This window comes from Manis javanica, chromosome 16 (assembly GCF_040802235.1).
Source record: "Manis javanica isolate MJ-LG chromosome 16, MJ_LKY, whole genome shotgun sequence".
Taxonomy (NCBI): domain Eukaryota; kingdom Metazoa; phylum Chordata; class Mammalia; order Pholidota; family Manidae; genus Manis; species Manis javanica.
Genome location: NC_133171.1, coordinates 66,234,508 through 66,257,912, shown reverse-complemented (window position 1 = coordinate 66,257,912; position 23,405 = coordinate 66,234,508). Strand labels below are relative to the sequence as shown.

Sequence of the window (23,405 nt, the reverse complement as noted above, 5' to 3'; positions counted from 1 at the left end):
TTATGGATTCTGATTGTCTTTTCCCCTTGTGAGGGTATTTAACTGGCTTCTTTTTCTCTGTGTAAAGCTGGAAATACCAGAGGGAGAAGGGCGAGGACAGTGCCGGGCGGAGGAGAGACAGCACCAAGCAGCTCTGTGCCACATGGGGAAGGAGCCAGTCCCATGACGTGCGGACAAATCCCGGATGCAGACCCCCCTCCCTATGGGAGGAGGAGATCTCTGGCTGTCCATCACCCGACCCTGAGCCAATAAAAATTGCCCACATACCCCTGGAGCGGCCCACTTCCCCCTCCCTTCCCTGTTCTCTTAAAAACCCCGCCTCCCCTGCTGGGCACAACTTCTCTAGTCTGTATTTATGCAGAATGGTGAACCTCGCCCGGGACTACGCTCAAATAAACTGCCTGGCCCTTTGTTGCCTCTCATAGCCTGCTTATTTCGGTTAGAATTTATCTTACACTGTAAAGTGCAGGATGAGACATGGTTAGATTCCAGGTACACCTTTCTCAAAGGTTATATCCTATATTATGTACACGAGGTTGGGTACTTTTACTGCGTCTAAGTTAGATTACAACATATGGGGGGCTTACTCCACTGTAAAGATGTATTTTTCCCTTTGCAAATAAATAGTAATGTATAGGGATACTTGGCACCTTTTGAACATACTATTCCCCAACCTTTTCCTAAAAATTTTAGCATTCATTGATATGTAGGACCTAAACATTCAGTGAAGACAGCAGGTTAGCCTGAGCACAGCCATCTTAAGAAACCTAGAGGCCATTTTCTGAATATGTTCAGAAAGCCCTTGAAAAACAAGGTGAAAAACAAGTTAATCATGAACACCAGGTGGTGGGTAGCTGCGGCCTTCAGACAGCTAACCTTGGTCAGTTAGTCATCCATACCAAGCTTATCTCGCTGAAACACTGTATGGCTGAGGGTGTTCTTTTCTCGTGAAACCCCCGGGATGTGGCGCCAACCAAAGATTTATGCATCCTTGGGAAAAAAACCCTGTTACGTGCTTGTAGAAATACTGTCTTTTTAGAAAATGCTATAAAAACCTCCGGCTTTGACTGCTCGGGGTCCTTGTTGAGACCCGCTGTGTCGGGCTAACACTTGGACCCCAGCTAGCTGGTTCCTGAATAAATTCCTCTTGCTTGTTGCATCAAGAGATGCCTTTCGTGAGTGATTTGGGGCGGCGTCCTCCTCTGGGAGAATCCAACAGATAATCTTTACCAAAGTCAATTATTCAATTAATATTTGCAGAATGATTGCCCAATGTTTTGCCATCCCTCTAGATTTAACATAGGACCAAAACTGCAAGAGTATTCAGAATGGCATATACTAATTACCACTTATTCCAAATGACCAAGACTATCAGGCAGAATGTACCAAAGTTTGGATACACCACCACCCCAAAACCCTATATTGAAAAAGAAAAAAGACTCAAAAGAACATCCTGTTTTTCATGTTACAATTTTACCGACAATCACTAAGGCAGAAAGAGCTCAGAACTTGCACAGATGGTTCTGAATAATGCTCAATTATTAATCCTCAAAGAACCAATGAGACAATAACTCTCAACTTTCCTCCAACAAGTGCAGAAGCCTATGACAAACCCTTGAGAAGCCCAGGATGTGTGAGTTCAGTCAGGTTTTACCGATACTAGCAATGGGAATTCCCAGCTTCCTCTTAGCCTGGGAGGATAACTAAACACTGGAGGATCTTTAGGAACTAAGGGAGTATCTCTGCACATAACAACCTGTGGGTAAAATCGTAACATTTCCAGAATATCTTGCCTGGCTTTAGTACATCTGCATATCCTCAGTGGTGGAGTTCATCTCCATATCAGTGGGTAATTACCTGGGCAACCTAGGGCGTGTCTGAACCTGAAGGGTAAAGGGGAGGAGGCTCTCTGGCTTGCTTGCTGACTTCTTCCAGAGCAAAGAAAGACGGCCCGGGACTGCAGTTTGTGAATAATAAACGGGTTTTAAACTTTATTTGTCCCTTTGACTGATTTCGGTTTTTAGAGGTATTTTGCCCCGGGATTTCCTTTTCCCGGAGAGAACCCAAGTGCCAAGGCAGGAACCGCAGAACCTGAGTAACAGCAGTTTATTCAACAAACATTGCAGACTCTTGCTAGATAGAATTAAGAATCAGCTACAGAACCCAAAGTGATAGATATTTCAGAAACTGGAACCATTCAGTGCAATACTTGTAAACCTTGAAGCAAACTAGCAAATGATAACAGTAAAGCAATGTGATTTCTGTGACTATTGAAAAGATGATTATTAGGTTCACAGTCATCATCATAGCTCTTCTGCATCTGAAAAGACGTAACTAAGGTGGAATGCAGGAAATAGAAAAACCAAAGGGATGGCAGGGGAACAGCACAAACCCTGTACATGAAAGTTCGTAACAGCTTTATTTGCAACAGCCTAATTTAGGAACAGTATCTTTCAATTGGCAAATAGTTAAATAAAATCTCATACATTTATACATCGGAATCCTACTTGGTAATAAAAAGGGAGGCTATTGATACATGAAGCCACCTGGATGGATGTCAAGGCATAATGTTTAGTGGAAAAAGCCAGTCTCGAAATGTCACAGTATTCCACTTATAAAACATTTTCGAAATAATAAAACTAGATATGGAGAATGGATTAGTTATCCAGAAGTGGGTGGAAGTGACCATAAGGAGTCCTTTGCTGGTGGTGGAAGAGTTTTGAATCAGCATTGCGGTGATAGACACATGAATCTACACGCTGGATAAAATTGCATAGGGTTACCCCCCCGACCCCACCTCACAAAAGAGTACATGTAAAACCTGGTAAATAGTTACTGTTTTGCCAATGTCAATCACTTGACTTTGAGAGTATAATTTCTAGGTTGTCACCATGAGGGAGAACTGGGTTCAAGGAACTCTAGGGACGCTTTGGCAGCTTGTGAATCTACTTACTTCAACAAGGTAAAAAAGCTGTGACAATTCTTCAGTAGTTGCTACCCTGTATTGCTTGGTACTCTGTGGCTTGCTTAACAAATCAATGTGGTCTTTTTTCATAAATAGCAGTTTTTTGCTTTCTTCTGGCTGTTCTAGTGGTGACATGTCCATTGGGCTGAGGTTTGGTTCATTTATGTTGGAATGTGATTTTGTAGATATTGCTGCCTCTACCTCAAAAGTAAATTGAGTTTCAAAACTGGTATTTGTAATCTCACATTTTCCAATGTGTGAGGCTGAGCTAACCAATGCCCTTTAGGGTAGTGTGGTTGGTACATCATAAGGGCATGATGATAATGATCTTTGTTTTGAACATTCTATTTATTCCAAGGACATCATTTACATTTTCCTAATGCTTCCATGTAACTAGCTCAGCAACTTTTTTTACGAAGTAAAAATCTAGGATTTATCCCACTTTTATTTCTGGCACTTGCATATAATCCTTGTCTACCATTAAGAGTGCAACTTTGCTGGAATTCATTGCACCAAGCCCAGGAAAGGACTATAACCCTCCATCCTCTCTGTCCTCCAAATGAGAACAGAGCATTAGCCCATGAGAATTCATATCGCTTTCTTCTGTAATTCTGCATTGTTTATACTGTTAAAAGAGATAACAGACCCCCACCCCACAACGGAATCACTTGTGCCAAGCCTATGTCACCAAGGTTAGTGCTTAACACCTAGCTTAATTGTAGTTTCAACCTCTTTCAGGAATGTAATCTTAAAGCAGTAAATAAATCCGGAATTTCCGGGTCAGCAGTGGTGAGGTAATCTGATAGACCCCTTTCCATCACCCAGAGAAAGATGAGGTAATTTGCTCTGTCCTTGTCTCTGCCCTCTTCTGCCTATTCCCATTCTGTTATGGGTAAAATTGTAACATTTCCAGAATATCTCGCCTGACTTTAGTATATCTGCATATCAATAGGCGTTCAGTGTCGGAAAGAAGTATGACTTTAGTGCATTTACATCATTTCTCAGGGGTGGAGAGAAGTTTGCATATCAATGAGTAATTTACCTGGGCAAGGAGGGCTTATTTGTACCTGAGAGGGGAGGGGAGGGCCCGGTTGTGGCTTCTGCTGGAGCAGGAAAGAGAGAAACGGCCCCAAACTGCAGTTTGTGAGCAATAAACGGGTTTTAAACTTCATTGCTCCCTTTGACTGATTTCGGTTTTTAGAGGTATTTTGCCCCGGGATTTCCTCTCCCCAGACTTACAGTGACCATATCATGCAGGGTACAGACATATTCTGCAGTTTTCAGCTAGTTGCAGCAACAAGCTCTGAATTCCTAGTCTGCTCAACAGTCAGCTGTCATTCCAGGTACTGTATGTGGGGCAGTAATGCTCTGCCCTGCTGTGCCACTGGCCACACTGCTGGGTGTCCATTGCTGGTGGTACTGCTTGAAGCTGATACCTGGTGAAACACATGTTCTGGGACCAGATCTGTTCCACCTGGGTCCTTAATCTTGTGTGCAGACACCTTCACTTTTTATAAGGATTGCTCAAGGATCAGTACTTTTATTAGACTTCATTACACCATTTCTGGATGCCTAGCAAATTTCAGCTGTTTTAACGACATAGAATAACTCAAATTTTTCAATTGCCTCCCTTGACCCTAGCGCTTGTCACCTAGACAGGATTACATTTCCAAAGCTGGGGGCCATCTAAGGATGCAACATTTATTGTCGCTGCATAAAGTACAAGCTACTTAAAACATGGAACACCTAACCTTTCGACGAAACCTTCCCCCCGTTGAGAAGGCACTTAAAGCAGCTCTGTACTAAACTTTAGAACCGCTTTTAGCACTCTCGTCCATTAATAGCAGCTGGGATGTAAAGATCCCGTGCCAGCCTTGACTAAATACAGCACAAAACGCTTCAGAGGAAAGGGGTTAAGTCTGCCACTGGAGATTGGTAAAAAGCCTTGCGTGTGGTGTGGAGGTCAGGGAAGCAGTGTGCTGGGTACCCAGAGAACTGGAGCAATCCCAACGCAGCTGCTTTCCTGCTGGCACCACTGCACTTCCGATGGGTATACTTAAGTTAGAGAAAAACTTCTACACGCCGTAGAAGCAGCTCTTCGTAGACACTTTAGGTGGCTCTTAAAAGAGCCTTTGTTTGGAGGCGGTACTTTTACAGTTTACGCTCTCTCCCCACGGATGCGGCGCGCCAGCTGGATGTCCTTGGGCATGATGGTGACACGCTTGGCATGGATGGCACACAGGTTGGTGTCCTCGAAGAGCCCCACCAGGTAGGCCTCGCACGCCTCCTGCAGCGCCATCACGGCCGAGCTCTGGAAGCGCAGATCGGTCTTGAAGTCCTGCGCGATCTCGCGCACCAGCCGCTGGAACGGCAGCTTCCGGATCAGCAGCTCGGTAGACTTCTGGTAGCGGCGGATCTCGCGCAGCGCCACCGTGCCGGGCCGGTAGCGGTGGGGCTTCTTCACGCCGCCCGTGGCCGGCGCGCTCTTGCGGGCCGCCTTGGTGGCCAGCTGCTTGCGCGGGGCCTTGCCGCCGGTAGATTTGCGAGCTGTTTGCTTTGTACGCGCCATGACGAAAAACTCCAAACCGTACTCACCTCCAGATCCGCAGCACTGCTGGCTCGTATTTATGAAGGACAAGTCCTCCTGATTGGTCCGTTTCTTCAAATTCCGCGCCGTGAATTAAATAACTTACAAGCCTTGTGATTGGCTATCAGATCGTTTTGTAAAATCTTGATCTTTTGAAATGTTCTTTATGTCTTCTCACACTTCTGTTCTGTCCTTTATTCGACTTGTGTTTTATGATTTACAGGTACCGTCACTGGTTTTGTTCTAATCGCCTTCCTTGGGATTAAATCTGCGAAAGAGATGAAAATGAACGTGCTACAATACTTGAGCTGTTTCAAAATCTTTCGCGTGTGAACGTAATTGATCCAGCACAGTTTCGCCCTTTATACTTTAACAAAGCGTCTTTGAAGCGATTTTAGCATTACAAACACCGTATTCCACAATTCCGCAGTCCAACAAACGCTGGCATCACTTACTGACACTCGATTCTTAAAAGCCATACCGCTTTAGAAATGTGAGGATCCTATTGAAAAAGCTTAAACGTTGCCAAACGAGACCAAATTGGGAATGCCAGTGGCATACATTTGAAAACATTAAGACATTTAGCTGATTTCTACATTTTCTTTCCTAGGAACCCCTAACTGCAATTTAGTACTATAGTCATAATGTGCATCGGGCTTTTGTCTCTAGGTCTGGATTTAGCGGGAGAGAAGGTCCATAAATAGATACTGACAGGAAATTAATTTTTTGCAGTTTTGAAATTTTTTTTGGATGGTGGAAAAAAATCGTTTCCACTTAAAACCATTCAAAAGGTAGAATTCAAGTCTCCTTATTTGCATGAACTGTTTCTAATGGTCAATTTTATCCAATCAGGGATTGAGACGCATTGATCATTTGCATAGGAGCCCTACAAAATTAGGTCGCCCCACATATCTTCTTCCGTGCACTGTTTGGTATTATGCCTGAGTTTACCAAATCCTCTCCGGCGCCTAAGAAGGGCTCCAAGAAGGCGGTGACCAAGGCGCAGAATGACGGCAAGAAGCGCAAGCGCAAGCGCAGCCGCAAGGAGTGGTACTCGGTGTATGTGTACAAGGTGCTCAAGCAGGTCCACCCCGACACCGGCATCTCGCCTAAGGCCATGGGCATCATGAACTCGTTCGTCAAGGACATCTTCGAGCGCATCGCGGGCGAGGCGTCGCGCCTGGCGCATTACAAGCGCTCGACCATCACCTCCAGGGAGATAACAGACAGCCCTGCGCCTGCTCCTGCCGGGGGAACTGGCCAAGCACGCCGTGTCCGAGGGCACCAAGGCCGTCACCAAGTACACCAGCTCCAAGTAACTTGCCATCAGAACCGGCGTTAACTACCCAAAGGCTCTTTTCAGAGTAGCTCCCACTTTTATATTGAGAGCTTAGCACTAACTGCTGATAGGATCAACTTACCCACAAAATTTAGCTAAAATGCGGTCTTGTGAAAACAAAGAAAGCAATTAAGATGCGTTAAGAATTTTTACAAGTGCTGTTACTTCGTCACAGCTCTGATCCTAGTCAGCTGTGAAACATACCTGGGTTATCCTATATTGAGCCTCCTTTAAAGACAAGTTCTAGAAAACTACATTTTGAGTCAAGTTAGTTGATATAATGTACAATTGCCACATGCTATGAGAAATGGTAAAGGTATCGGGAGCAAAAAGGGAAATTTGTCTTGATATACGTCAAACCTTTAAGCTAAGTGATTTAAAGCATTTTTGTCCCTTTGAAAACTATATATAGGATTAAGACAGGAGAGAAACCACAAAAATTTTAGGAAGAAGGCCTTTTATTTTGGGGTGGTATCTTTGGCAGGGGCAAAGAAATCAGGCAGTCTCCTTGAAGAGGCTAATAGGGATCACCACCTGATTACAACTTAAGATAAAAATTCTCAAAATGCCTCAGTATTAGTGTCTACCAGTCTTCTAGTTATGGCTCTCATTTTTTATTTCATGTACTGTCATGGGCACTTACTGAATCATGGAGTTAGGTTGGTGCTAGATCATATGTGATACTAGAATGTGTCTAAGAATCCTCTCTATGTGAAATGTTGAGTGGAAGGAGTTGATTCCATTTAAGAGCCATTAAGTGTCATAAGGTGACTGATACTAGGGAAAGACCAATGAGCAAGACGACCATTCCCTGTCATGGTGCTTAGTCTAAAGTGGATATTTAAACAGTAATCTCTCAAACTAACAGAAGGGGGAAGCATCAGCCTAAATGTCATGTTAGTTTTGCCAAAAATGGAAATGACTTAAAATTCTGGAAAGAAATCAACTAGCGAGGTGGCAAAGGAAGAAGACAGCAAGAGAGAGGAATCACAAAAGATGTGTGGAGTTCAAGTTTGTATTGATGGAATATAGTTAACAACAGGGGCTATATTATAGATTTACACTTTCATCATAGTTGGTTCATGAGGATATTATAGAAGTCCCACCGCTGCACCTTATTAAGGTCTTGCGGAAAAGTAGAAAGGAACACTATAATAGAAATTTTGTCCATTATCCCTCTAGGATTTTCTTAAAATGTGCACCTGTTATGGGTATTAGATACTCCCAGGAAGTGACAGATAACCTAAAATAGTCACAGGTTACATGAAATAAAAGTTATTTCTTGTGTAAAGCTCAAGCCTGGAAAGGGAGCTCCACTCAGGGAACCCAATATGATCCTTTCAAACAAATTGAAACAAATTTCAACCCACGTAGTAGGCCTTGAAACTCTCCAATGTTAAACATATTTCACTGCTCTTTTGTAGTTCTGTACGTTATTTCCTCCATGGGACTTTCAATTCTAGACGGCAGGGATCATGTCTGATTCACATCTGTGGTTTGCCTGAATAAGCCCTCCAGCCATAGCTATCATGTTCACATTCCATTCTGAAAGGAGAAAAGGGCACAGAAGCAGCCCACCAGTTACTGAACCCCTGAGGATGGTGTAACTCCACCTTTGCTCATATGCCATTGCCTAAAAATAGTGGCCATACTTAGCTACAAAAAAAAAAAAAAAAAAGATTGGGGAGTTCAGTTACTAAATAAAAAAGGAAAGCCAATTTCAGGCGACAACTATGTAGCAGTCCCTGCCACAGCTCATGCCTGAAGAAGTCAATGTAAGAGGAAAATTAGTAAGTTCTTCTGTCATTAGGATGACACTGGAGCTTCCTAATGCAACAAAAATAAACTGTAAATATTGGCAATAATTGCTTCAGTTGGGGAAAAAAGAAAACTATACAACTCTAGTTAGAATCAGATTTTCATTTTGAGGTGAACAGTGCCTGACACCACTGAGAGTGTAAATGTTGCTGTGTGCAATCAGCACAGGGCTTGGGAACCCAAGAAAATAACTTGAAAAATAGAGGGAGGCCTGCATGGGCAGATTCAAAGCCTAGGAATGAGGTCAGGCTGAGTTTGGAGTCCATTCACACCTTGCTGATTTTAATGCTCATTCAAAGTCCAACTCCGGTCTACAAACTCCAATCCTACCTGCCTCAGTCCTGTCTTTTATTATGGTGGATTTTATCAACTCATTCAGAAGACATACTTACTGATGTCAATATTCTTTATGCACATATACCCTCTGCCCCACCAGGCCCATAAGATTGTCTTGCCTTTTACTCTAAAAACCTCATCTCTCTAATATCAAGCTACTCTGCTATTTTCCTTAAGGCTTTTTACATTTGAAATGCCCACCTCATTCAACTGTGTCTACCATTCAAAGCACAAATGTGAACCAGACATGGTCCCTTTCATCTAGAACATGAAACATTGTCCTATAGAGGAAATAATAGAGTGCACAACTATAGAAGTGAGAACTGGATCTTGGGTTTAGGAAGACTAGGGTGAAGGTCTCCAGAGAAAAAGCAGAGCAAGATAATTAGTCAGAACAATGTAACAATGTGCAAAGAAGTCCCTATCAAAACTCTGCGTTGAGCATTACACAAAGTCAGTCACACTAATTCTCTAAGTACCAGACTAGGAATATAGACATCATCAGTGAGATCAGTTAAAGTTCAAAAGGCCGGAGAAACTTTGCCTGGAATGTTTGAGTGTTCTGCAGATAAAGAGAAATGTTTCAGCATAACCCGTGACTTCACTGTATCAATTAGATCATGACACGGTAAAATTTACCTTAGCCTGCTAAAAGGCCCACTTATTTTTAACTGTACCTATGTGCTGTTGTTGTGTCCAAAGTCGCAAATCCCAGAAGACCACCAAGGAGCTAACACTGATGCAAAAGCAAAGAGCCTTTATTCGAGCTAGCTCGAGCTCAATCTCTCATCTACACCAACACAGTGGCAAAATGCCAGAGAAAGACAGCGAGTTTCAATACCACAAAAGTTTTATGGGGTTCTAGGGCAGTTGGTGGGGTGATGGTCGTGGTTCTGGCTGATTGGCTGGAACTAGGGGTAGTTGGTGGGGTGATAGGTCGTGCTCTGGTCAATTGGCAGGGTCTAAGTGGGTGAGCTCCTTGCTGACTGGAGAGAGACCAAGCTCCGATTGGGTGAAATGGGATCCGGGTTCCGATTGGCTGAGGTAGGATCCGGGCCCCAATTGGCTAAAATAGAATCTGGGAGCTTGCCCTTTCACTGTGTTCCCTTCTCTAATCCTAATCAAGTAATCTGCAACCTAGGAAAAAGAATAATTTAGTAAGCAAGCCCAACTATAAACAGCCCAAATTAAGAAGATTCTTAACGCACTTCAGCAAACGGGCAACAACCCAGCCCACCTTGGGGACAGGCGGTCTTAATTGACATACTCCCAGAGGGAAACTGCTATCCTGAGAAAGAACCAGAGCAGCAAATTTATTACTCATCACAAATGCGCATTCTGGGATCACTCAGCAAGTTTGCACCCCTAGCCATTTACGCCCGTTCCTGAAAATCCTCAACCGCTCATAAAACCCCTAGACAGCGAGCCAAACCCGGACTCTCTTGTCCCCTCCTGGTGTGAGCGGGGAACTCTGTCCTCTCACTTTATCTCTAAATAAAAGCCTCTACCTTGCTCTCCTACCTTGGGTGTTTGCGAAGTTCATACTTTGACTCTGTGAACAAGAATTCCAGTGTTAGGAAAAGAGTATAAAACCTAAATGTGATTTATTCTCACTAGGATGTTTAAACATTTTAACAGTAAGGTATAAACAAAGGGCCACGTGATGGAAACTGCTCGGGCTGAGAGTGGAGGTGGGGGAATTGATAAGGGCCTGGCAATACCTGTTTGAATTTTTCAAACCTACCAATAATAAGACAAATGTGAAGGAAAGATACAACCGGCTTAGGCGACGTCCGGGAAAGAATGTGAACCCTGTAGTACTCAGCCAATGAGGAACCAGGGGAGGGACTCGCGTACTAGGAGATAAATTATTGGCGCCAAACTCCCCAGGTGTGCCTGCCCACCGGACACCCCATCTTGTAAGACCGTCATTAAAGCCTCGCTCTGCTGTTCTTTCTGTCTGCGAGTCCACTTATCACACCAGCATCAGAAGAGCAATGAAATATGTTTAAAATTGGAGAATTCTGAGGCCTACTAGCTAGGATGAAATTTGTTTCATTATTTACTAGCTGAATGACCTTGGGCATTATTTAGAACCATTCTCGTTTCTTCATCTGTAGACATAATACAGTAATTCTCATAGTGATGAGTTAACTTGCTCAAGTTCAGAGTGTGAGGGGTTGAAGCAGTTTCAGACATAAAAATAGGACATAAAGCTCTCTGTAAAGTTAGCCCCAGACCCTAGTCACGTACCAACTTCTGAGAAACTAAAGGAAAATATATAAATCCCATGAGAAACAGGATGCTCAACTAACTCCACGCTATTTTTGCTTCTGTACATTGTTTTGTTAGAGACCAGCAGTATCACACGTTTCCTGCAGCAGGTGAGCAAAACAGGATGCTTAAGGCCCCCGAGCATTAAACAAGGAATATAGCTTGCTGAATTTAGGCAAGGCAGAAAAGTTGCAAAAACTAAGCAAGATGTGGTAAAAGTGCTTAAAAGGATGTTATAACTGGGGCTTGGGCTGCACTTGGAGAGCTTGCTCCTCGGCAGACGCCGGCCGGCTAAAATAAGGCTCCCTTTTTATAATCTACTTTTCTTTGAGGACCTGTTTCCTTACTCCTGCCCTGGCATGCCTGATCTGAGACCCACAACAAGAGTTGGGCTTAACCCATAACTCTGACTTCTTTTACTGCTCCTACTACTATGATCAAAAAGGACAGAAGACTTATGCATAGCAATTTGAGAAGATAAGCAGGTTTTCTAAAGAGAATTAGAGCAAGGAAGGATATCTAAGATGACAGATATATGACACTAACTTTGGGGCACTAGTTTCACACAAACTACAAAGCTTCAGAGGTAGAGACACTGGCTACAATTTAATCTTTCTTCCTCCTGGACATTTATTTCTCAGCTTCCCATGTAGTTGTGTATGGCATAAGTCTCAGGAGAGGAAATCCCAGGGCAAAATACCTCTAAAAACTGAAATAAGTCAAAGGGAGAACTAAAGTTTAAAACCTGTTTCTTGCTTAAAACTGTACTCCGGGGCCTACTCTCTTTCCTGCTCAGGCAGAAAAGCAAAACAGAACCTCCCCTCACCGATCTGGTACAGATAAATCCTCTGCTGCCCAGGTAATTTCCCATTGATATGGAGATGAACTTCTTTCCACCTCTGATCGCCTATTGATATTCAGATGTTCTAAAGCCCGGTGAGATATTCTGGAAATATTACAATTTACCCACATATGGTATGGTTTTCTAGATACATACCAACGGAAGGTAAATAAAAGTAAAGTTTGATATTTCCAGAACGGGGGCATAAAAATATCCCACTAAAGATTTTCATGCTCTTTCTCTTTCCAGGGCAAATGTATTTTATAGACAAAAACAACAGACCCAAAGTGGAGGCACTTACAATAAGCCCCTGTAAGTCCAGAGAGAGGAAATGCTGGGGCAAAATACCTGTAAAAAACAACATCAGTCAAAGGAACAAAGTTTAAAACTTGTTCATTGCTTACAAACTGCGGTCCACAGCCTATCTCTTCTCTGCTCCAGAAGAATCAATACAAGCAAGCAAGCCAGTCCCTCTCTTTAAACTCTCAAGTTCAGACTTGCTTTCTTTTGCCCAGGTAATTGTCCATTAATATGGAGATGAACTTCTCTCCAACCCTGAGGATATGCAAATGCCCTAAAGCTAGGTAAAATACTCTGGAAATGTTTACAATTTTACCCACAGGCCACCCACTCAGAAATCTCACCTTACAATCCACTCGTTCCCTTTCTTCCACAATGATCCCTGGGCGAGAAAACTGGAGCATTGTAAGCAGACTAATGACATAAAAATAGCAACAGCAATGAAATTATGACAATCCTCAAGCGAGAGGATCCACCTAGGTTCAAAGTCCAATGCAGATTAAATCCATCGCTCCTCCATTCCATAGGCAGGCAGTAGCTGAGGGCTCAGAGCAATCATCATGCGGCAGCTGCAGCTATGGGGCACAATCAGGCTACAAGGACTGTAGGAGACAACCTTAAGGGCGATAAGATACATGTTTTAATTACACCAGCATAGGCAAATCTTGTCCATCAAGTAAGATACATGCAAGAGAGTGGTCTTGTGATAAAACAGTGGCAGGAATGGGATCTTGTCCAGGTCTAGTATACCAGACTTTCACCCCCTCCCTGTGGGAGTTACAGATGGGTCAATATATAGGGCTATGGAAGGTACACGCACTAGCCATAAAGATAAAACAAAAGTTCCCCGCAAGATGCTCTCGCCTCCTGGATGTTTTGGGCATACTACCATGATGTTTGGAGGCCATTCAGCTGTTACTCCAGGAATATACATGAAGCCAGCTTCCAGGCCTCTTCCCCAAGGTGCCAGAAGGGCCAGCCATTGCTGGTCCATGTGTCAAAATGCCCATTCAACAGCCATTCAGCAGTGTCTCCAGGATTAATGCAGTAGGGGCTGCAGCAGGATGTTGCACTGCTGGCCATATCCTGGCTTCAATATCTCTTCTTTGGTTTGGACATACAATTGCAAGGGAGAGGCAGCAAGGTGTGTGAGCATATCCACAGGGCTCGAAGCTCCTTATGTGGCTTCTCATTCAAACCCGCAACACCTTCCATAGGTGAAATAACCAACCCCGAAGACTACTGGTGTCCGAATTCAGGCCAGATTTCAACAAACCGTACCTCCGTATTATGCCTGCCCCGGTAGGATTGTATGGTACATGAAATTTCCACTTTATTCCTAATTGCTACACCAATTCTTCTTAACACATGTCCCGTAAAGTGGGTGCCTTGATCCCTTTCAATCACCTGCAGCCAGCCATAGCTGGCAAAAAGACGCTCCAGGCCAATCTTGGTGGTTTGCTAAACTACACAGCGAGTAGGAAAAGCAACCAATAGTCCAGTAGCCATGTCCACACAAGTCATGGCATACCAAAATCCTTCTGATATGGGCAGAGGCCCAATACAGTCTATTTGCCATGTCACAAGGGGTATTGGGTCCCTTACTATTGTTCCATGTTGCTGTGGGAATCGGTGTTAAGTCCCTCTTACAGGACACAAGGCACTCCTTCCGGGCTTTGCTGACTTCTTCAAAGGTCAATGGTAAGTCCCACCCGTGGGCTACAGCCCATGTTGTTTACTTCCCTGCATGCAAAAAACGCTGGTGCAGCCATTGGGCCACATCACAGGCAGGCTTTCCTTCTAGCTAGTGCATCTGGGCCAATGTGTTTGCTTCATCATTCCCTGGGGATGCCAAGGGCAAATGGCCAATCACATGATATATGGTAAAGTCTTAGTCTGACCAGAAGCCCATAGGTCTTTGCCACAACTCTTGCCCCCAAAGCAGCCAGTGACCAGTCATCCAGTTGGCATGATACCATATCGGTAGCCACAGGGTCAAGCTCAGATAGATGGTCCAGCTGTCAGTGCAGACTGTAACATTGAAAGCACTGGGGGGGAAGGGTGAGCATATCAGACACTGATGACATGCCAAAGTCCCCAGCTGCTGCCCTCTCCCAACCTGAAAAATGTGCCTTAGGCTAGCCAATCCTCCCGCCACTGTAAATCTAAGCTCTGCCTCCCCCTACCTTCTTTAAAAACTTGCTGCCTGCCCTGCTGGGTGCAACTTTCCCAGCCTCCATTTCTGTAGACTGAGAAACCCCACCTGGGAATTTCTCTTCACCTGCTTTTTTCGGCTAGAATTTATCTTACATTTGGTGCCGAAATCCCGGGAAGGAGCATGAGCGCAGGGCCCCGACCGGCCACCGGTGGCCCTGCTCCCTCCTTCCCTGACCCAGGACCTCAGCCTGCTCTCTGCTGCATGGTCTATTTTCCAGTGAGTCCCTCAGTTTCCCCCAGTCTGTTTCCCTTCCTAACTCCTTTTCACCTGGTACGATAGAAATTGTAGCTACGTCCAGGTGGGGCATCCGGCCCTTTGGGCATCGAGCCCACCCTCTGTGGTCATCTGGCCACCCATGGCCCTGCAGTACAGAAGACATCCCTACCCCAGGCCCCGGGACATCTGCGGGCATCCGGCCCACCCCTGGCCCTGCGGTGTGGGAGACATCCCTCACCCAGGCTCCCAGGACGTCTCCCCTGACTTGGTGCGCTTGGGACACTGGGTGCTCCTCTCAGCGGGATTAGTTAGGAAGTGGCACAGACATGGGGAACCAGCCCTCAAAAGCAGAGTCTCAGAACCCGTTGTGGTGTCTCATTTCTAATTTGGCTACTCTATATTTGTCCCGATAAGTTTGCAAACGGAAGCTAGTCTTTCTTTGCTCTGAGGCCAGGCCTCAGTATCCCTTGGACAATCAATCTCACTGGCCCCCTGAGGGAACTTTCAGTTTTGGCCTCCTCACCGACTTGACTAATTATTGCCACTAGAGCAGAGAGTAGAGTGAAATCCCATATGTGCAGGCTTTTTGGACTTTGTGCTCCTGCCCAGACCTTTATGTTAAGTGTTCAATGACTCAGGTTCTCCTGGCCCGATCTCCAGTTAATGACTGTCAGCCTCTTACTCTGCCCAGTCCTTCTTCCTTTTCAGATCCGCCAGAAGACCTCAGTCACCCGTCTCCCTCAGGTCGCAATCCCCTCCCCCTCTCTCCACCACCATCTTTAAGTCCTTTGTCTTCACACGTGTCATCACCATCTTAAACTCCTACATTCTCAACCATGCCGTTGTCCTGCTCTCCTCTTCGGTAGCTGCACCACCCCTTCCCCCTCTCCTACCTCCTTCACCGCCCTCTTCCCCCAACAGAACACGCTCATCCCGCCCTCTGGTTCCAGAAGCCACAGACAGGAAGCTGAGGAGAGGGAAAGCAATTGAATATCAGTGACTCAAGTCTTTATATCGGTTTGTCTGTCTGTGTATATGTTTTTGTGTGGGAGGTGTTGCTGACTGTAGTCGTTGTGTCTCAGTTTGTATGTTTGTGTGTCTAGGTGTGTAAATGAAAAATATTTTCCCACCTCCGGATGGTATTAATAAAAATTGATTTAAAAACAAGCGCTTGTGAAAATTGGGCATTCTAAAACTTCCAGGAAATCTGATAAAAAATGTTAAGCATTAATGCTAATTTGGGTTTGACCGAGGTGGGCATGTCCTTGTGGTTATCAGCTGCCTAAGTTTACCTAAGGTCATTTAAGTGGATAGTTATCTGCTAAATCTTTTAAGAATAAAATGCTTAAAGGCTTAGCTTTGTTTAATATTCAGTAAAGGTCTCATAAGTAATCTAGCATAGTTGTTATGAATGACTGAACTAAAGAAGTGTGGCAAGTGAATACCTTTTTGTGTGTTACAGTGTGTATACCTATCTACAGCCTAAATATCTTTGTTGTAACCTAAAACCTTAAAATTTTGCTAAATTAAAAAGATATGCTTTGTGCTTAGTGAGAGATTGTGTTGTAAAGCTCATAGTTAACAGAAATTATAAAATGTTCATAAATTTGTCAATCCAAACAATGCTACTGTAACAGTTTACAATAGCCTACCTCTCAGTGTTCACTAAAAATTAAAGTACCTAATAGTTTTAAGTTCTAATTAAAACTACTTAAAGTAATAAGGAAAACATTTCTGCATACAAAAGAATGTGTCTTGATAAAAGAAAGTAACTTTGTTCTAAAGTACAGCTGTTTATTTAGAGAGAGAACTCTAAATATAAAAAGAAAGTTGTAGAAAATTTGTAGAATTTAATATGGTCATGCTACATAAAATTAAAGCAAATGTATCTCGGTATCAAGTACACAGCAAAATTAGAATTTTGCTTTCAGTTAAAAAGACAAAGTTTTCTTAACTGTTAGTCTGCTCTTAATATTGAAAAATTGCAAAACGTTCTCTAATTTTTTTTATCAAAGCAGTTTCTCATTCTTAAAGTCTCAATGAGTTGTCAGAGTATTTAAGAAAATGAGATCTTAATATTAAAAGGACTAAAAGCTAAAGTTTGCTGACAACTGTGTAACCTTCTTTTATTTGCTGTTGAGGTATTTTGTTGTCATTCTGGTTAAATAGATAAGTATTGTGTCATAGCAACCTATAATCCTATTTAAGCAAGTGCCTTAAAACTTGTAACAGCTTCCCAAAATCAAATTCAAAAAGCTACTTTTATCTCTAGTTAACTCTGATATTTTCCAGAAGGCCCCTGGAACATGTCAGAGGAACTTTTTCTCAATGGAGAAAATATTTGGCTAATTTAGCTGATTTATCTGATATATAATTACCTGCTTAATTACCTAGAAAGCACTGTCAAAAAAAATAATGCTAAACTTTGTTACTGAATGTTTTGTGTCACAGAAATATCAGAATTTCCTTGTCAACTGTCTTAGAGTAAGCTCTCATGAGATCTTTAACCATTGTCATTTGTAAGTCTTATTATTTATAGTCACTGTTTTATTACTCTTAAGCTAGTAAAGAACTAGATTTCAGCAGAACAAGTATTAGTTATGTAAGATTAAGTAAACTAAAGAAGATGATTTTGTAGCTTTTTGTTTCAAATGTTGCTGATAAAGTGTTTTAAGCTTTTTCTCTTAAGCTGACAAAAGTTTAGTTTTCTAAACTGCCTTTATAAGCAGAATTGAGACTTTATCTTTCTCTCTACCTGATCCCTCCAGAATTAAAAAAACAAAAAGACTCTCAGTGACTATTTTTATATTTCATGGCAGTATGTTTATTTGAACAAGTTCAATAAGAATCTGCTTTCCTTGTAAGAAGACCAATTAGAAACACTGGTTGTATTACCAAGGCTTTGACTGGAACATCATACGTGAGAGACACATGTGTAAACTCAGATATGAACAGACAGCTTTAAGGAACTGAGATTGACTTTATAAAGCCAACAAAGCCCCTTAGAAGAACTGGCCTGGTACCTGGTTTACAGAGTTCCCAGCAGCCCTACCAGGTGAGTAAAGAAGGTTACTCCCTGGCAGATGCAGGAACCTCAGGAATGTCTTGAGAACCTCAAGAAGAGAGGAATTCACCCAAATCTACAGGTACTGCAGGCACAACCTGATGGCAAGTCTGGCTTGGCTTTCTGGCCTCAAGAAGCCCTTAAAAATTCAATCTGAAATTCCTTACAAAAAGTTCCAGCAAAGCATATTTAAAAGAACCTATGTAATCAATTGCTCTTCTTGCTGCACTTATGCATTAAGCCAAGTGTTACTTATTTTCTTAACCTAGTTACTTCTAATAAAAATGAGGGTGAATTTAGAGAAAACTATTGTTTCAATAATGCAGTCTTATCTATACCAAATCCTAAGACTAGTCATTGAGATGTAAATTCGATCCAGAATTCTAGTTTCCCCATGATACCTGGCTGTGATTCTCAATTAAAGTCTTCATATTTCTAGTTCTCATATTCAGACATGCATTCTTAATCTAAAATTTGTCCTTCCAGAGTGGAAAATCCAACTACAGATGTTGCCACTTAACCGAATAACAATTTGTTCTATCTTGCCTAGAAGCCACAAAACTGAAAATAGTAATAGAAATGAAACCCAGAATAGAAGCGCCAACCTTCTGAGGCCCTCTCAACTGACCAGTGATGGAGACCCAGCTGCACCCTTTACTGCGCCCCCTCTCAGCATGAAGCAGCCAGAGCGGTCATCACCCCTTTTCCCTACCAGCAGCTAGAGTCTCTATCTGTAGAGGAGAGAATGAGACAGGGACCATAAGCTTAGACAGAATAAAGTGAGAGCCTCTGGAGAAAGCAAGGCAAGATATTTGCAGTCAGAGCAATGTAACTACATGCTATGAAACCCCTCCCCAAGACGCCCCTTGTCAACCAGAAGTAGCCAGATCAAGTCATCACCCATTATGACCAAAAGGCTGGAATGTAAGGCTGAAGGCACTGGGGGTAAGGGTGAGCACCTCAGACACTCATGACGTGCCAAAGTCTCCGACTGCTGCCCCCTCCCAACCTGAAAAATATGCCTTAGGCAAGCCAATCCTTGCGCCTCTGTAAATCTAAGCTCTGCCTCCCCCTACCTTCTTTAAAAACTTGCTGCCTGCCCTGTTGGGTGCAACTTTCCCAGCCTCATTTCTGTAGACTGAGAAACCTCACCCAGGAATTTGCATTCAAATAAACTACCTGGCCCTTTGTTGCCTCTCTTCACCTGCTTATTTCGGCTAGAATTTATCTTACACAGACAACTATGGGGGAAAGCTCCTGGGTCATCATGAGCCATACTGCCTGCAAGTCAGCCCATTGACTGCTCTTCCCTTCACCATCCTCCATCCATATTGTCTCAGTCTTAGGATGGAAAGCCACAGCCCTCCACTTCAGGTGCTGCCCACGGCTAGAGCCATCTGGGTACCAAGCATCTTCAGGTAGAGATGCTTTTCACCCCTGAAAAGGAGTCTCACCCACCAAGGGCTGAAAAGCAAGTTCTTCCTGCTTTCCACTGGTAGAGGTCACTGGCCCCATTAAGCACTGGAGTTCTTCACTTAAGGGGCTAGTAGAGAGGGCGCTGTGCTGCTGTAAATATGCGCTCCATTTGGCCAGTCTGCGTGTCCATGCCATGCCAGTTGGTGGTGTTTAGGTCCAGTCTCACACCCATCCAGCGATGGGATAGGTGATTATTACCTTGGTTGGAGCTGTTCCAGCAATTGGCTCTGTAGCTACCAAGGTGTGGTACACAGCAGCCAGTTGCTTCTCTATCAAGGTGTATCAGACATCTGCTCCATTCCATAGTTGTGACCAGCATCCAATGTGTCCCTTCAAGTCGCTGCCAAGGACCCCATCCATAAACATCTTTGGTTACGTGAACATCAAGTTCACAGGGCCTTAATGAGTCCATTACACTCAATAACTCTATGGACTTGACTGCTCACTTGGCAGCAGTAAAAGCAGCTGCACATGTCTCATCCAGTCCCACCTGAAGCCCTTTTATACCAACCAGTAAAAGGACTTCAGAATTTGTGCCAAGTGCGGGCTATACACTCTCCAGTAACCCAAAAGACCCAAAACCTCTTCTAACACTGCCACAGTGGTAGAGGGTGGGAAAGCCTGGACCTTGTCTGTAACTCTTCAGGAATAACTTTAGTTTCACCAGACCATACAACCCCCAAGAATTTTACAGACAAACCAGGTCCCTGAACCTTGGTGCTGTTCACAGCCCATCATTTTTCCTGTAGATGTTGCAACAGTCTAGGAACTGCACCTTCTAAATCAGAAAGAGAATCGGATGTGAGCATAATATCATCACTGTAGTGATATAACTGCACTGTTTGTGGTTTCCTCCATGTGGCCCAGCTCCTGGGCTACAAATCCATGACAGATGGTGGGACTGTGGAGATATCGCTGTGGAAGGACAGTGAATGTCCACTGCCAGCCTTCCCACGTGAAGGCAAACTTCTTGGCTTTCCTGTGCTATGTCAATAGAGAAGAATGTGTTAGTAAGGTCTACTACATAATGATACGTGCCGAGTTCATGGCTGAGGGTGTGCAGAATGTCTGCTATAGAGAGGACAGCAGCATGCAAAGGGGGTGTGACCTTATTCAATTCCCTGTAGTCTACAGTCATAAGCCAGGATCCACCTGGCTTTGTCACTGACCACACTGGGGACTTGAAAGGACTATGAGTGGGCTTTATGATGCCCACCCTCTCCAATTACTGTAAAGTTCCTCCAATTACCTTGTGCTCCCCAGGCAATTTATACTGCTTAATATTTGTCACCCGCTGAGGTACAGGCAGAGCTACAGGTGGGTGCTTAGCATGTCCCCTCAGAACTGCGTTTACCACACATACCCTTAGTCTGAACACACCTGCAGTGGTCTGTAACCACAGTCCCTGCAGGATATCTATCCCCCAAATATATTCAGGGATGGGAGAAATGTACAAAGTATACTCCTTTGGGGCTGAACACCCTATCCCCAATGAAATTTGGGCATTCTTCACCCTAATTGCCTTACCCCCTGTAAGTCCAGGGAGAGGAAATCCCGGGGGCAAAATACCTCTAAAATCCGAAATCAGTCAAAGGGAGAAATAAAGTTTAAAACCCGTTTATTGCTTACAGAACTGCGGTCCAACCCATCTCTCTGTCCTGCTGGAGCAGCAGCAAGACCACCCCATCACCTCAGGTACAGATAAACTCTCCTTGCCCATTGATATGGAGATGAACTTCTCTCCACTCCTGAGGAATGAAGCAAATACACTAAAGCCATACCTCTTTCCACCTCTGAACGCCTATTGATACACAGATGTACTAAATCCAGGTGAGACATTCTGGAAATGTTACAATTTTACCCACAACTACAACACCCCTTATCAGTTCATTCAGTCCTATGTAATCAATTCTTGTCCCAGTAGATTTGAATTAACAGTTTCAAGAGTAAATGAAATGTGGGCTTTCTTCACTCTAATTGCCTTACTTACTCCCATAGCTATCACACCAGGGGTCCCGGAAAATGCTCAGGGTTCCCATGAATCCAAGAACACTCAGCTCCTGTGTCCACCAGAGCCAGGGCACATGGTACATTCATATGGGACCAATGACTTGCTAATTATACATGTGGCCTCTGGTCCCCACCATGTCCCCCAAGGTGGGGACTTTGACACCCCCTCAGTCGAACAATGATGCCCAATCATCCTCCTGTGGGGGTGATGGCTCAGGCAAATCCTGAGTACTGTCTCCCATGAAGTTTTGCAGGGACACAGGCTGGGCATGAGGCCTTGACTCTGGTTTCCATGTCCTGGACCTCAGCAGCTGGAACTGCTGCTCTGGCTTTAATTGGTGCCACAGATCTAACAATATTCTATCAGGCTGCCCATAGAGTTTTTCTTTCACTACCCAGGCCTTTATCCTATCAACCCACATCTGGGTCCTCAAGACCTTCATGGGGCCTTTTGCACTTCTCCTTTCAGTCGTGCCCTGTACTTCCCTCAATGCCCTTATTGTTGCAACCTAAGTTAGCATGCAAGCCCAGCCATAACACAGTAAAAGGCAAGAAGGATTTCACCTTAAAGATAACATTGCATTTAACTCTTTAGCAAACAATACCTCAGCCCACCTTGGGGACTGAGCAGGTAGCCTTCTTTCATATGCCCCCAGACCTAGATGCTGGTATCTCAGAGAGAAATCAACAGAGCAGGAAGTTAATTGAATCAAGTTTATTCTAAATATCCTAGGACCAATTAATAAGTCCACACCCCTAAGCTTTTTTTCATGTTCTCAAAAAATCCTCATATGCCTATAAAACCCCCTAGACAACACACCACTACGGACTCTCTTGTCTCCTCCTGTGTGAGCCGGGAGCTCTGTCCTTTCACTTTCTCTCTAAATAAAAGCCTGTACTTTGCTCTCCTACCTTGAGTGTTTGTGAAGCTCATTCTTCGGCTTTGTGAACAGAAGCCCTGGCATCAGCAGTAACTGTTGGAGCTCTGCATACGTTTTCCAACTACTGGGAAAATATGGTAAATCACCCTAATTAAGCCAAACTCTCCTGAAGGCAGCTGTCAGCGATTCCAGGAGTGTCTGATTCCGAGGCATGACGGGCACTTTTCAACCTCTGCCGGAGGGGAGGGTGAGTCTTCAGGGAAGCCATTCTACTCATCTCAGTACCATACACAACAATGTTTTCCACCACACCCATATCCCAGAGACGTAAAAGCCATGTAAGCAGAGATTCCGATGGCCTCTGCCTATACTGGACACTCATGTCCACCAGCTCATCCAGGGTATAGGGGCAGAGCATGGAGTGCTCCACAACCTGGGGAGGGGGCTGCTCTAACCCCTGAGAAGCCCGCGGTAGTTTCATTTTTATTTTTTTATTACAGCTAGGCGGGCCTTTGAAACAGCAGAAGACGGTACGTGGCCCTGCGTAGCAGATATGCCAACGGCCCGCCTCCTCCTCTTCTCCCTCCAGCTTCTCCACCAACGGCTCCTCCTCCACCATTTCCGGGGCTGACGGCACTACTTTCTTCCGCCTCCCCGCGGCTTTTCCTGCCGTCTCCCCCCTCGCCACTGCTAAGGAATCTTCTAGGAGCTTAAGCTGCCTTTTCAGTAACTGACTCTCTTCTTTAACAGCATCCCATATGTTATCGCCCAGCTCCTCCAAGCGATGCTGAAGTGTGTCGCTCTCCCACCTAAGTCCCTCTCTCTCTCACTAACCCTCTCAATAATCCTTTCTCCGGTATAACATTTTCCACTGTCTCAGTGAAAAGAGACCATACAACCCCAGCCACTACACGGCCCCCTGAGGTCTCCACGCAATCTTTCAACTCACGGAGAGCTAATTCTGTAGCTTCCGGTGTTTCCACCCTTCTAGGAGGTACTTTACCCTAGACCAACCCCCCACTAGGGGTTCCCTATTGGGGGGATAATAACAAGTTGTGGCTGCATCCACTGGGACCTCCC

At 44.2% G+C, this 23,405-nt stretch overlaps 1 protein-coding gene, 1 long non-coding RNA gene and 1 pseudogene across 5 annotated transcripts in view; 2 read left to right on the top strand and 1 right to left on the bottom strand.

Moving 5' to 3' along the window:
* LOC140846802 (uncharacterized) overlaps window positions 1–23,405 on the top strand; it is a 477,545-nt gene that overhangs the window by 79,051 nt on the left and 375,089 nt on the right. The window lies entirely within an intron of this gene.
* Window positions 4,490–22,817, bottom strand: LOC140846796 (histone H3.1). 3 transcript variants are annotated; one of them, XM_073224545.1, is made up of 3 exons: window positions 22,357–22,811; window positions 12,805–13,076; window positions 4,490–5,820 (listed from the first exon to the last, which is right to left on the bottom strand). In XM_073224545.1, exon 3 carries the CDS (start codon window positions 5,532–5,534, stop codon window positions 5,124–5,126), a length of 411 nt encoding a protein of 136 aa, XP_073080646.1. In that variant the 5' UTR covers window positions 5,535–5,820; window positions 12,805–13,076; window positions 22,357–22,811; the 3' UTR covers window positions 4,490–5,123. The 3 variants fall into 3 exon arrangements, 2 of the variants coding, with proteins under 2 accessions (XP_073080646.1, XP_073080645.1); XM_073224544.1 differs by lacking the exon at window positions 12,805–13,076; XR_012126206.1 differs by lacking the exons at window positions 4,490–5,820; window positions 12,805–13,076 and adding an exon at window positions 21,036–21,182 and having other exon boundaries at window positions 22,357–22,817.
* LOC108396300 (histone H2B type 1-M-like) lies at window positions 5,832–7,769 on the top strand (annotated as a pseudogene).

Coding starts and splice junctions, on each gene's coding strand:
- LOC140846796 (XM_073224545.1), bottom strand. CDS start 5,534: ATGGCGCGTACAAAGCAAACAGCTCGCAAATCTACCGGCGGCAAGGCC.